The sequence below is a fragment of the Eschrichtius robustus genome, chromosome 8, assembly GCF_028021215.1.
Source record: "Eschrichtius robustus isolate mEscRob2 chromosome 8, mEscRob2.pri, whole genome shotgun sequence".
Classification (NCBI taxonomy): Eukaryota; Metazoa; Chordata; class Mammalia; order Artiodactyla; family Eschrichtiidae; genus Eschrichtius; species Eschrichtius robustus.
The window spans coordinates 15,804,409-15,817,372 of record NC_090831.1 but is presented as its reverse complement, the minus strand read 5'-3'; the positions used below and the strand labels follow the sequence as shown (position 1 = coordinate 15,817,372).

At 39.7% G+C, this 12,964-nt stretch overlaps 1 protein-coding gene across 24 annotated transcripts in view; it reads right to left on the bottom strand.

Annotated features, from left to right (window-relative positions):
• The window catches only part of NRCAM (neuronal cell adhesion molecule), an 84,063-nt gene that overhangs the window by 59,075 nt on the left and 12,024 nt on the right, over window positions 1–12,964 (bottom strand). For 13 of the 24 annotated variants that reach the window (XM_068549896.1, XM_068549899.1, XM_068549902.1 and 10 more), the window contains 5 exons: window positions 9,507–9,629; window positions 5,047–5,217; window positions 4,469–4,525; window positions 2,539–2,650; window positions 279–463 (listed from right to left, as the gene is read on the bottom strand). In XM_068549896.1, the coding sequence (XP_068405997.1) occupies window positions 279–463; window positions 2,539–2,650; window positions 4,469–4,525; window positions 5,047–5,217; window positions 9,507–9,629 (648 nt within the window). The remainder of the gene's footprint in view (window positions 1–278; window positions 464–2,538; window positions 2,651–4,468; window positions 4,526–5,046; window positions 5,218–9,506; window positions 9,630–12,964) is intronic. The other 11 variants (XM_068549903.1, XM_068549889.1, XM_068549906.1 and 8 more) reach the window with 2 other exon arrangements.

Sequence of the window (12,964 nt, the reverse complement as noted above, 5' to 3'; positions counted from 1 at the left end):
TTGCCTACAGCAGTTATAACTGTGGGATTCTAAATGTGATTTCCTATTTCCTTCATTCTTTCTACACTTATTAATTGGAATCCTCTGCAAGGAAGATCTGAGGGAGTGAATTTTTCACCTGATTTAGATGCACTATAAATAGCAATGAGAAGAGATTCAAGGTGCCACGTATGTTGATATAAATTACATTATTATTGAATATAATCAAAGGCATTTTGATTGAAGACTCAGGGATTCTCAATGGAGGCAAGAGCCATGTATTTTAGACAATGATATACCTTTAACTGTGACAGAAATGATATGATGGATGGCTCCTAGTGCATTTTTGGCTATACACTGGTAATTCCCAGAGTCTGCTTCTGTAACCTGAACAATCTGCAGAGTTTTCTTAAAGTTCCTATAAAATGTCCGGTTGATGGGGAGTGTTCCATCTTCTTTTATCCAGTAAATAATTGGAGTAGGCCTGATAAGATGAATAAACAATAACATTACAAGAAAAGAAGTTCACCTAGCTGCTTTTGAGGTTGATTTTCATGCGAGCTTGTCATAAACATAAAGGTCATGAGGAATATATAGAGATTTACACCAGCACCACACTTTTTAACTAGCACCACACTTTTATAAGTCATACTCAAAACCTTACATTTCAGTCTGTAAGTTACCATTTTCACACAAGCAGAACTGTGCTAATTTATGGCACACTGTGAACTTGGACTTCAGGGATCTGGTGAGAATGGCAGCAAGACTTACTTGACTGAAGGGACCTAATTATTTTCTTCAAAGTTCTGATCAGTGAGGCACTCTTGGAAAATTTTGCATGAAGGGACTATGTCAATCAAAAGAATGACCATAAAATTAATGACACTGAGTTATAATTTTTTTATCGGCTAGAGTTAAAAATGCCAGAGAAAAAGCTGATATACATATTTGTGTCCATGAACTTTTCACACATTTCCATATCAAATGGAAGCATCTCCCTATCTTATAACAGGCTATCTGATGATGTGAATGAAGTGATTAGAGGAATCGTGCTCTTACTTTAGTTTCATTATTAGTGATATTTTAAAATACCAACTGACAGAAGTAGGCCCAACTCATGTGTTACTCATACCATTTCTCACCTATGTTTCTTATTAAATCATGAACTATAGAGGCAGATGAAAAGCCAGACATAGGCTTAGAGTTAAAAGGTCTGCTTCAAAATCCCAGCCTTATCCCTAAATTGCTCTCTGATCTTGGATCCCTGACCTTTTTGGGCCTCAGGTTTCTCTGTTGCCTTAATGCGCATAATGATGCTTGTTTTGATCTGGTGACTTGAGAAGGTTTTCATGAGGGTGAAATAAAAATCCATTCAATACATTTACTGAGACTAAATTATAGACCAAGCACTGAGTTGTGTGTTGGGAAGATAAAGATAAAAAAAAGAATGGTCCATGCCCTCAGGAAGATCACAGTGTATTTATCATTAGAAATGCAAGTGGGATTAATGGATTGTAGAATTTTTTTCATCTGTTTGGTTGAATAAAAATAATTGAACAGATATATTTGAGGAACTGAATTGTGAGTAGTGTGATTTCCTGACACGGCCAGCAGAGGCCTCCATGTGCCTCCGGAGGTAAAATTATTCCTGGAGGCCAATTCTGGGATTTTAGGAAGGAAAATCACCTGGCCAAGGTGATTGAGTCACCAGGCCAAGGACAGCACAGATCATAACACGTGATCACAACATGTTTCCGAGATTCCAATCAATGTTTTCAGCAAATGTGCCTTATCAGTAGTACTTGCTCTTTGCCAGGCATAAGAGGGAACTATATAGAGAAGCTCGCCTTGAACGTTTTCCTAATCTGGGACTCCTGTCAAGGGCACATGCATTCTGGGGGTGGCGTCAGTTTTGAGGTCTGCACAGATGAGACATCTGCAAAGAAGCTGGGCTGGTGACTGGTCACTAGGAAGCAGGGGTTGGGACAGTGTGCCAGGGAGAAGGTTAGGTCCTATGAGGCCATGTTTGCCTCTGCTGTTAGGAGAACAAGCCAGGGCTAGATTGCTAGAGGGATGTGAGAAACTCATGGTCAAGAGCTCCGTTGCCCTGCTCATAGCCAGCAGACCCAGAGCTGTGAACCCAGAGCCGAGCCGCCCAGCAGATGCACAAACAGGGTCAACTGAAATCAGTCGGATCTAGCCTGTTACAGCACAACTGCCTTGCAGACCTGCAGACAAATGATCAGTGATAAACAGCTATTGGTTTTAAGCCGCTAAGTTTTGAGATGCTTTGTTAGACAACAGTAGCAAAATAATAACCTGAATTATAATCAGAGCAGTCAGAAGGTGATTACTGATACTTATCTCAAAAGGAACACTATTAACAAAATATTTTAATAACATGGAATTTATATGGCCTGTTTTGGAAGGAATTATCACATTTTTCTTGATGCTTAATGGAATCAACATAAGACAATGACTCTTGTTATGATATTAACGCCTCTCTACCAATCTACTATGTTTACATAAGAAGTGGATATCAAGACAGTGTTAACTCACAGCCCTTCTGCAATGCACTCAAGTGAAAGGACATTTCCTCGTAATTCCTCTTTGCGACTTGCATTGCCTTCTGGAGTTAAAAATGTTGGTGGCCTCTCTCTATGTGATTTAGCTGCAAACAAGAAAATCAATATGCATTCAGAGTTATGAACACGGATTTCTAGAAGCCCAGTTCACTGTCTAAGAATCTAATCCCTTTGCAAATCCACTTAGCATTTGATTGTGAAATTTGTTAAACTAACACATACACACTCTTTGCCTTGCAAATAGCCATCACTCACTCAGCCGGAAGTAACAACTATTTTGGTTGCACAAGCATTAAAAATAAGAACATTTTTCCTCTTGTACATTTCCCTAATTTGGGTTAGGGTCCTATGAATTTTTGGTGAGTTGGCAAATTTTCAAAATGTAGACATAGAGAGGAAAATCATGTTATCAAACTATCCATCTCTTAAGATGAGTGCGCACGTCAAAGTGAAAATGAGCTGTCTATCTTCTGGAAGATATGACGATGGAAGGGGTATTTTGCTTTACCCTAGGGACAACATTATAGTCAATTCCATTGATTAATCGTGAAGATAAATCGTGGTGAACATCTAACATATCAAAACTGCAAGGTTTATGGAAAAGAAAACAAAACAAAACACAACTAGAAAGTGACTGCAGAGGTGTGGCAAATTGTGTGCCATAAATTAAGGGTGGACTTAAAGCAATTGAAATTGGTTTCCTCGACAAAAACGTAAAAAAGGGCTCAAGTCAGAAATCTCAGGAAGATATCTACAGACTACCTTCATGTTTTATGTAGTCCTTGCCTAAATGTGGCCTTATCTTCTGATGGCCTCTCAGAAAAACTTAAAGTCGAAATCATACCATCTTGAGGTTCTAAGAGCCCTTTACAGTGTTCAATACTTTAACGTATTATCTACTTGATGCTCATAAAAACTGAAAAGGTAATATATGAATTCTTCTCATTTCTCAGAAGAAAAAACTGAACACCGGAGAAGGTAATACTGGAGATAAATTAGAGTTTTCCTTAGATTTTACCCCTCTGAAATCACTTTGGGAATGATTTTGAGGCCCATATTTTTCAGGAGGATTTTAACATAAAATAAGATAAAATGAAATAAGGTAAGATAAAATAAAATAAGGCAGGAGTTGTGATCTGTTTACTCTGGTCATTGATAGTACCTTAATGTTTTTTACTTCATATCTCAAAGGTAAAAAATTAATACAGCAGAAATTCTGCCTTATAGATAATTAAGAGGACCCCATATCCAGAACCCATAATTTTCACACATAGACTGTATATCTGAGAGCCATATTTCCGTTAAGGAAATCAAATTCTTTTCTTTTTAAAAGAATGAAGTTAAATCCTCTGTTTTTAAAAAGATTACTTCCACTGAAGACAGTCACTCGATTTTAAACAAAACTAAGAGAAATACTAGTGCTAATTATACGACGTTGATAAGGTCATGTGAAAACAGATCGAAATACGATGATTTACTATCAAAATCCACTTAATATTAATTGCAAAAGGTTACTAAGACATTGATGTTAGTATTTTAGCAGGTTAACGCACCTTGCCAACTCTTATTTAATTCATGAGAAAAGTTTATGAGCCAGACAAAAAATGAAAAATGTAATTCTGAACATACACGAAAGATTTTTTTCCAAATCTTGTGGAATGGTTCTTTACATGAAAACAGTTATAGTAACTTTCATTATTATACATACAACATGGAACAGGTTTTAGTGACATGTTTGAGAGCTCAGAGCTAAACTTCATATGAAACATACATTGATTCTAGTGGTATTAAACATGGAACTAGGAATTTCATAAAGAAATAAGGTTGAACAGCCATGGAGGTGAAGTTAGTGAACTAAATTCTACAATGAAGGAGAAATATCAGTTACAATCACCATAACTCACCACCATAAAACTCAGTGTCACTCAAATTAGCAGCTATAGTGTCATTCAATTCATCCACTGAAATAAACAGAATATTATGAAGAATGCAAAAAGTAGGGGGGAGGGGACTGTAAAAAAAAAAGTATTGGGCAACAAAAGCAAACATATATACCTATGCTGACCGAGCACCGTCCCTACCAAGTAAAAACAGTGCTTTACATTGTATAGAACTATTTCATTAATTCACTCAGCCACCCCCAACCAGTAATATGTGAATATATAACTGAAGCAGCAGGACTCCCAATTAAAGGCATCGTGGAGCATAAAGCACTCACAAATGCTCAGAACACTAAGTAGATTCAGGAAGTTACCATGGCAACAGTAATGGTAATGACAGCAAAAACTGTAAAATACAGTATTTAAGGTAGGCAAGCTCCTTATAATATTGATACATATGCCAACACTTTAGCAACTATTCACAGGTACTTTCCTGACCAGTGAACCTGTCTACTTCAAAGCTAGTAGGATTTAATAATTAATACATTTGCACACATTTGTAAACATCATGGCAAGAGAGTTTCTGGAAACTGAACTCTTACCTGAAATCACCTTCACAGAAATAGGTTGCTTCTGCTGTATGGTTTGAGTGTGATTAAATCGGGCGTAACAGATGTAGTCTTCCCGGGTATCCTCTGGGAGCACATTGGAAAAATAAAGGTCTCCATTCAGACCCTGGGAAACTCTCTCACTTTGTGGAAGTCTTTGAAAGGCTGGAGAAAGGCGGAGAGACATCTAGATCATTCCATCAAAAAGTGGCCACTTTCCAAATTAGTGAGATAAATGTATCTACTAATAACTAGTTCTGTGAACTTCACTTGAATGCTTTTTTTCTCTATAAAGATCTTTGAGTAAAAGCAAATAACTGTAAAAAAAAAATAAAAAAAGACACATGTATTAAAACTCCAGTTGTACCTGCCAGACCCTAATTTCTCTGGAGTGAGGGTAGAGGTGAGATTAGAGTTGTCCAGTGAAGGGTTTCATGAAGCAAGCATAAACCAAAAAATGTTTTACAGAAAGAGTTTGCATGACTTTTCCTAACATTTAAGTTAATCCCTAATTGTTAATCATAGATACACACATATCTCAGAAAGTGCATTATGGAAGCTTGTAAGGATGTTACCATGGGTTGCATCTATTGCAGTACATACACAGTCAGACACCTTATACTGTGACAGCACCTAACTGTGATGAACTAGGTCCTGGGCAAGGTGTCAGGCAGACCCGGTTCCCTGCCCTGAGCTTGGGATCTAACTGGAGAATCAGGCAGCAAACAGGCAATTAACAACAGGGTGTAATGCTGCAGACATGCCGCTCAGAGGACCCCCACACCCAGCCTCCCTCACCTCCTCTACTTTTTCTTTTCTGTGTTACCTATCACCTTCTAACAGACAATGTACTTTACCTGTCATGTGTATGGCTTATAGTCTGTCCCTCCGCACTAGAATTTAAGTTCCAGAAGGACGGAGACTGTCATCTGCTTTGTCTACTGTTATAGCCCTAAAAATGCACCTGGCCCCTCACAGAAGCTCCATAATGAAATGAATAACCATCAGCATTCTGACTTTCCAGTTTCACATTTAACAACTGACTTCTCCTCAGGTCCAAGGAACAGTCTAGCCTCAGGCGTGGAGGGGAGATTTTCTAAGGTGATGAAGAACTCAGGGAGATGGGACCAATGATCTATGTGTGAACTTACACTTGGCTGGCTAGCATGACTCAGGAAGCTTCTGACTCAGTTCACTGGGAGAGTTCTTCAGTTCTCTCTGAAGTGAGAGAACTAGGAAAAATTGTACCTCCTAGTTGCCTGGGGCCAGGTGTCATGTCTCCCGGAGGATTTCTCGAGTCTGAGTCAAGCAGCTATGCTCCTACAGCAATAGGTGCCCTATCTAAAATGTCACGAAATGCAAAATTATGGGGAAAAGTCTGCAGCTCCCTTGGGCAGGAAAAGGGAGGGAAATGTGGAGCCAGACCTTGAAAGGATGCTGGTTAGCCATGTTAGTCAAGTTCTAGGTCAAGATGGGGGTTTGGTTGGCGGTTGTAAATTCATGGTTTGAAGCCATTAACCAGGGAAAGGGTTGTTTTAAAAAATAACTCAGAAAAATAATGTACATTTATTTCATGAATACATAGAGTTAAAGATAGGGACACATTTATTCTCTTCCATTTCTCCTGCGGTATTTTATTATGGACCGGTGTTGGGAGATCAAATGAAAGGGAATGCCGTTTTATGAGGATGGTAGCACTTTGCCCACTGAGTTCCTTTGCATTACATTGGGACAAAAATGTATGCAGATAGGAATAACGTGACAAGGTCATCTTGCCAGAAGAATGCTACACAGATCTGAATTTTTTCTCATATCCAGATAAAATTTCACTTGAAAGGTCCAGATGCTTTGCCTACAGCCTAAAATGTATGTAAATGACATGGCCAGCAGTGCAATGTGAAAAAAATTAGTTACATATTCAGATGATTCTGAGACTTTACATGTATATGCCTCTTTATTAAGCAGAAAAGTCATCAATTCTGAATAAGAACCAAGAACCAAATACTGGGCCTCATTTTGGCAGTACCTTTGGATACTGTTATTCTCGACCACATAACCCACTCATTTACATTTGATTTGTTACTTATTCTTTCAAAATCTGTAAAAGCTGTTACGTGATCATAGGAAAAATATCTTCGCCCATTTATTCATTTATATATTTATTTTCCATTGCTTTGTGATACTTTCTCTGAGTGCTTTGATACAAAACAGCCAAAACTGGAAATGAAATGTGAGAGCTAAATTTTATCTTCAGTAACGTGCACAGCTGGTGATTTCAGAGGAAATCATGTCACTGAGAACAGAATATATTCCCTACAAATATTTTGCAACCATTCCCACCATTCTACCCAAAGGACTCTTGTCAAGGTCAACAGCGACCACCGTGTTGCCAAATGTAATAGTCATTTCTCAGTCAGACTGGAAATTGATCTCTCAGCAGTATTTGAACCAGCTGATATTCTGTCTCCCTGACACTTTTTCTTCCCCTCGTCCTGGGGACACCCTCTCTTTTTGTTTTCTTCTTACCTAAGTGACTGCTCCTTCTCATCGACTTTCCTTTGCTCCCTAAGTTCTTGGCCCCTGGAGGCTCCTGGCCTCAGTCCCCAGGCTTTGCTGTTCACCACCTGCACTCCCTCCCTTCGTCCTCTCCTCCAGCCCCCGGCCCTACAGAGCATCTCTGCAGCACTAACATTCACACATTGTCGGCAAGAGCCCTGAATCTTCCTTTGACTCACGTAGCTGTAGCTCTGACTCCTGCTGGACACCTCCACAAGGATGCCTCACAAGCCTCTCACATCCCAAACCCTGGTTCCTAGTCTCCAAGGTAACATGCTAAGGGGAGGTGTGGAAGGATGGGAGAGCAGAGCAACAAACAATTCCCTAAGGATAGGGATGGGGTGAACAGATGTTAAACTGCCTAATGAATGACTTCATTTCTCTGTGCCTCGGTTTCCTCATCTAAAAAGTGGTAAGAGTCATCCAAGATGCTTCCTGGGACTATTGTAGAAAATGGATGAGATAACTTATGTAAAGTCCTTAGCAAAGGGACAGGCACTTAGTAAATGCCCAATCAATATTAGCTGTTGTTACTACTATATATAAAATAGACAATCAATAAGCATCTACTGTATGGCGCAGGGAACTGGGCTCAATATTCTGTAATAACCTATATGGGAAAAGAATCTGAAAAAGAATGGATGTATGTATATGTATAACTGAATCACTTCTGCTGTACACCTGAAACTAACACAGCACTGTGAATCAACTGTACTCCAATATAAAGTAAAAAATTAAATTAAAAAAAATTAGCTGTTGTTGGGGATAAAAGAACGAAACTGAAAGAAAAGACATAACACATCCTGAACAGCTTGATTTCCTTCCCTTGATGGGCTTCTGCTGTTTCAGGAAATGGCAATTCCATTTTACTAGTTGTTCAGTCTTAGACTTTGGGGTTACCTTTGATTCCTCTCTCTCATGCCTCCACCCTGACCCCAATAAATCCTGGAGGATCTACCTTCAAATTATATCTGGAATCTGACCATGTCTTCCTTCCTCCCTCCCTGCTTCCCTTCCTTTCTTTTTTTCTTTTTTTTACGGCCACGTTCCCTGACCAGAGGTCAAACCCGCGCCCCTTGCGTTGGAAGCGTGCAGTCTTAACCACTGGACCACCAGGGAAGTCCCTGGAATCTGCCCATTTCTTACTTACTTGACTGCCACTACCCAAGTCCGAGTCCCCATCAACTCTTGCCCAGATCACAGCACTGGCCTTCTAACAGAACGTCCTTCTCTCCCTTTCGTCCTCTCTGTTCTCCACACATGAACCGAAGTGATGTTCTTACTATTTGTTTTGATTCAGGTGAAGCCACTCCTTCATTGTCTCCCTACTTCACTGAAAGCAAAAGCCAAAGCCCTTCTCACTGGAGCCCCTGGACTTTCCTGACCTTTTCTCTCACTGTCGCCCTTGGGTCAGTCAGCCCGGGCACACTGGCCTCCCTGCTGATTTTACACACTCCAGGGATGCTCCTGCCCTTGGGGCTTACACCGTTTTTTCTCTTTCCACCCAGATATTTAAGGCCCTGCTTGCTCTTTCACTCCTGTAAGTTTCTGCTCAAAACTCTGCTTATTTTTCTTCACAGCACTTACTGCCAACTGACACATATTTTCTAAATGCATTTATTCTCTGCTTCCTTCTCTCCCCCCTTTTATTCCCATTGCATAGAATATAAATTTAGTGAGAGCAGGACCTTTGTTTCGTTTATTTAGAGAGATGCCTGGTACATAGTAGGTGTTCAATAAAATAAAGTGACTGAATGAAAGGATATGTGATTTATTTTCCTGAGAATCTCTAAGACATTTTATAAACATCTTATGAATCACAAGAGGTAATAACTGATTGGGACAGCCAATAATCATAAGACTCTTGAAGAAAGAAAGTTCTTATTTTTAAAACTTACAATTATCCATCCAGAATATTATAGGTGGTGGCAACCCAACTGGGGGTCTGCAGGGAAGTACCAAAGACTGGCCATTTCTAAGTGTTATTCGTTCAAGTTTTTCTTTGGTCCACAACGGTGACCCTAATGAAATAAAACAATAACTTCTAAGTTATTTCTGCAATGGAAAATAAAAAGAGCACTAGAAAGAAAGATAAACCAAACTTCTGAGGAAATAGTAACTCGAAATTTATATACATTAAGGTAACAACAAAAGAAATTTTAAATACAGTGTTAAAAAATGACATTAATAGTATAAATTCTGAGTCAGCAATTCCATGTCTAAGAATTTATATTAAATACATCTTTAAGAAGATACAAACTAATTTTGCTACAAGCATGCCCTTCATGAAAGAATGAAAAACATTTCTAGGTCAAAAGATTTGTTAAACAAATAATTGTACGTGTACACCTTTGAATATCATACAGTGTTAGACATTGTATAAGTATACTTATTTATAAGATTAATATAAAATATACATGATATCTAGATAAGGCAGAAAGGGTTATAAAATAGTACTTCAGAATGAGCTTGTTTTCGACATGTACATACATATCTGCCTAGGTAAAAATAGAAAGAATAGTAATTTCCTTGAATGAAAGGATTTGCGAGTAATTTTTAACTTTCTTTTTTGTTCATTTGTAATTGACCTATTCTATAATTATAATTATTCTATAATTAATTATTCTATAATGCACGCATATTATACACATAATAAATATTTTAAAAAATGACCAGAACTTCAAATGGTTGCTGTTCTTTAAATACATGCTCTTGGGTTGTTGAGAGCATCTGGGTACTGACTATTGCAAAAAGAGCCACAATAATAGCAAGATAGTGAGGTCACCCTATTTCCAGTGAAATTTTGAAATAAAAATGTTTAAAGAAATACATGCATCCCAATGTGCATAGCAGCATTATTTACACTAGCCAAGACACAGAAGCAACAACCTAAGTGTCCATCGGCAGATGCATGGATAAAGAAGATGTGGTACGTATATACAAAGGAATATATTACTCAGCCATAAAAAAAGAATGAAATTTTTCCATTTGCAGCAACATGGATGGACTTGGAGGGCAATATGATAAGTGAAATAAGTCTCTTTGTACAGAGAAAGACAAATACTGTATGATATCACTTATATGTGGAATCTAAAAAATACAACAGGGCTTCCCTGGTGGCACAGTGGTTGGGAGTCTGCCTGCCAATGCAGGGGACGCGGATTAGAGCCCTGGTCTGGGAGGATCCCACATGCCGCGGAGCGGCTAGTCCAGTGAGCCACAATTACTGAGCCTGCGCGTCTGGAGCCTGTGCTCCGCAACAAGAGGGGCCGCGACAGTGAGAGGCCCGTGCGCCGCGATGAAGAGTGACCCCCGCTCGCCACAACTAGAGAAAGCCCTCGCACAGAAACGAAGACCCAACACAGCCAAAAATAAATAAATGAATGAATAAATAAATAAATAAATAAATAAATAAATAAATAAATAAAAAATACAACAAACTAGTGAATATAACAAAAAAGAAGCAGACTCACAGATACTAGTAGTTACCAGTGGGGAGAGGGATGGGGGAGGGGCAGTATAGGGGTAGGGAGTTAAGAACTACAAACTCTTATGTATAAAATAAGCTACAAGGATAGGCCCCAGTGTGGCTTCCGTGCCATCCATCTCGCGGTTGCTGCCGTAGGAGACCTTGGCGGTGGCCCAGGCCACACGTGCCCACAGGCCCCCACTTGTCTCCTGTGGCAGCCTCCGTGTGGTCACCCAGGCCCAGCCAGCTGCCAGGGCTCTCAGTCTGCCTGTTCTCTACTGGCCGCTTACTTCGGGGTCCAGCAGATGCCGGAGACCAGGGAGCCCTCATGCAGGACCTTGCAGGGGCTGCTAGCCACCTCCTGAGCCCACCAGGTCTTCAGAGACTCTCCGGAGAAGCCGTGTGGCTGACAGGGTCTTGGTGCTCCAGCCGGGTGTCAGGCCTGTGCCTCTGGGGTGGGAGAGCCGAGTTCAGGACATTAGTCCACCAGAGACTTCCCAGCTCCATGTAATATCAAATGGCGAAAGCTCTCCCAGAGATCTCCATCTCAACGCTAAGACCCAGCTCCATTCAACAACCAGCAAGCTACAGTGCTGGACACCCTACGCCAAACAACTAGCAAGACAGGAACACAACCCCACCCATTAGCAGAGACGCTGCCTAAAATCATAAGAAGGTCACAGACAACCCAAAACACACCACCAGACGCAGTCCTGCCCACCAGAAAGACAAGATCCAGCCTCATCCACCAGAACACAGGCACCAGTACCCTCCACCAGGAAGCCTACACAACCCACTGAACCAACCTTAGCCACTGGGGGCAGACACCAAAAACAACAGAACTACGAACCTGCAGCCTGTGAAAAGGAGACCCCAAACACAGTAAGTTATGCAAAATGAAAAGACAGAAACACACAGCAGATGAAGAAGCAAGGTAGAAACCCACCAAACCAAACAAATGAAGAGGAAATAGGCAGTCAACCTGAAAAAGAATTCAGAGTAATGACAGTAAAGATGATCCAAAATCTTGGAAATAGAATGGAGAAAATACAAGATATATTTAACAAGGACCTAGAAGAACTACAGAGCAAACAAACAATGATGAACAACACAATAAATGAAATTAAAAATTCTCTTGAAGGAATCAATAGCAGAATAACTGAGGCAGAAGAACGGATAAGTGACCTGGAAGAAAAAATAGTGGAAATAAGTACTGCAGAGCAGAATAAAGGAAAAAGAATGAAAAGAATTGAGGACAGTCTTAGAGACCTCTGGGACAACATTAAACCCACCAACATTCGAATTATAGGGGTCCCAGAAGAAGAAGAGAAAAAGAAAGGGACTGAGAAAATATTTGACGAGATTAAGGTTGAAAACTTCCCTAATATGGGAAAGGAAATAGTCAATCAAGTCTAGGAAGTGAAGAGTCCCATACAGGATAAATCCAAGAAGAAACACACCAAGACACATATTAATCAAACTCTCAAAAATTAAATACAAAGAAAAAATATTAAAAGCAGCAAGGATAAAACAACTAATAACATACAAGGGAATCCCAAAAAGGTTAACAGCTGATCTTTCAGCAGAAACTCTGCAAGCCAGAAGGGAGTGGCAAGACATATTTAAAGTGATGGAAGGGAAAAACCTACAGCCAAGATTACTCTACCCAGCAAGGATCTCATTCAGATTCGACAGAGAAATTAAAACCTTTACAGACAAGCAAAAGCTAAGAGAATTCAGCACCACCAAACCAGCTTTACAACAAAGGCTAAAAGAACTTCTCTAGGCAGGAAACACAAGAGAAGGAAGAGACCTACAATAACAAACCCAAAACAATTAACAAAATGGTAGTAGGAACATACATATCGATAATTACCTTAAATGTAA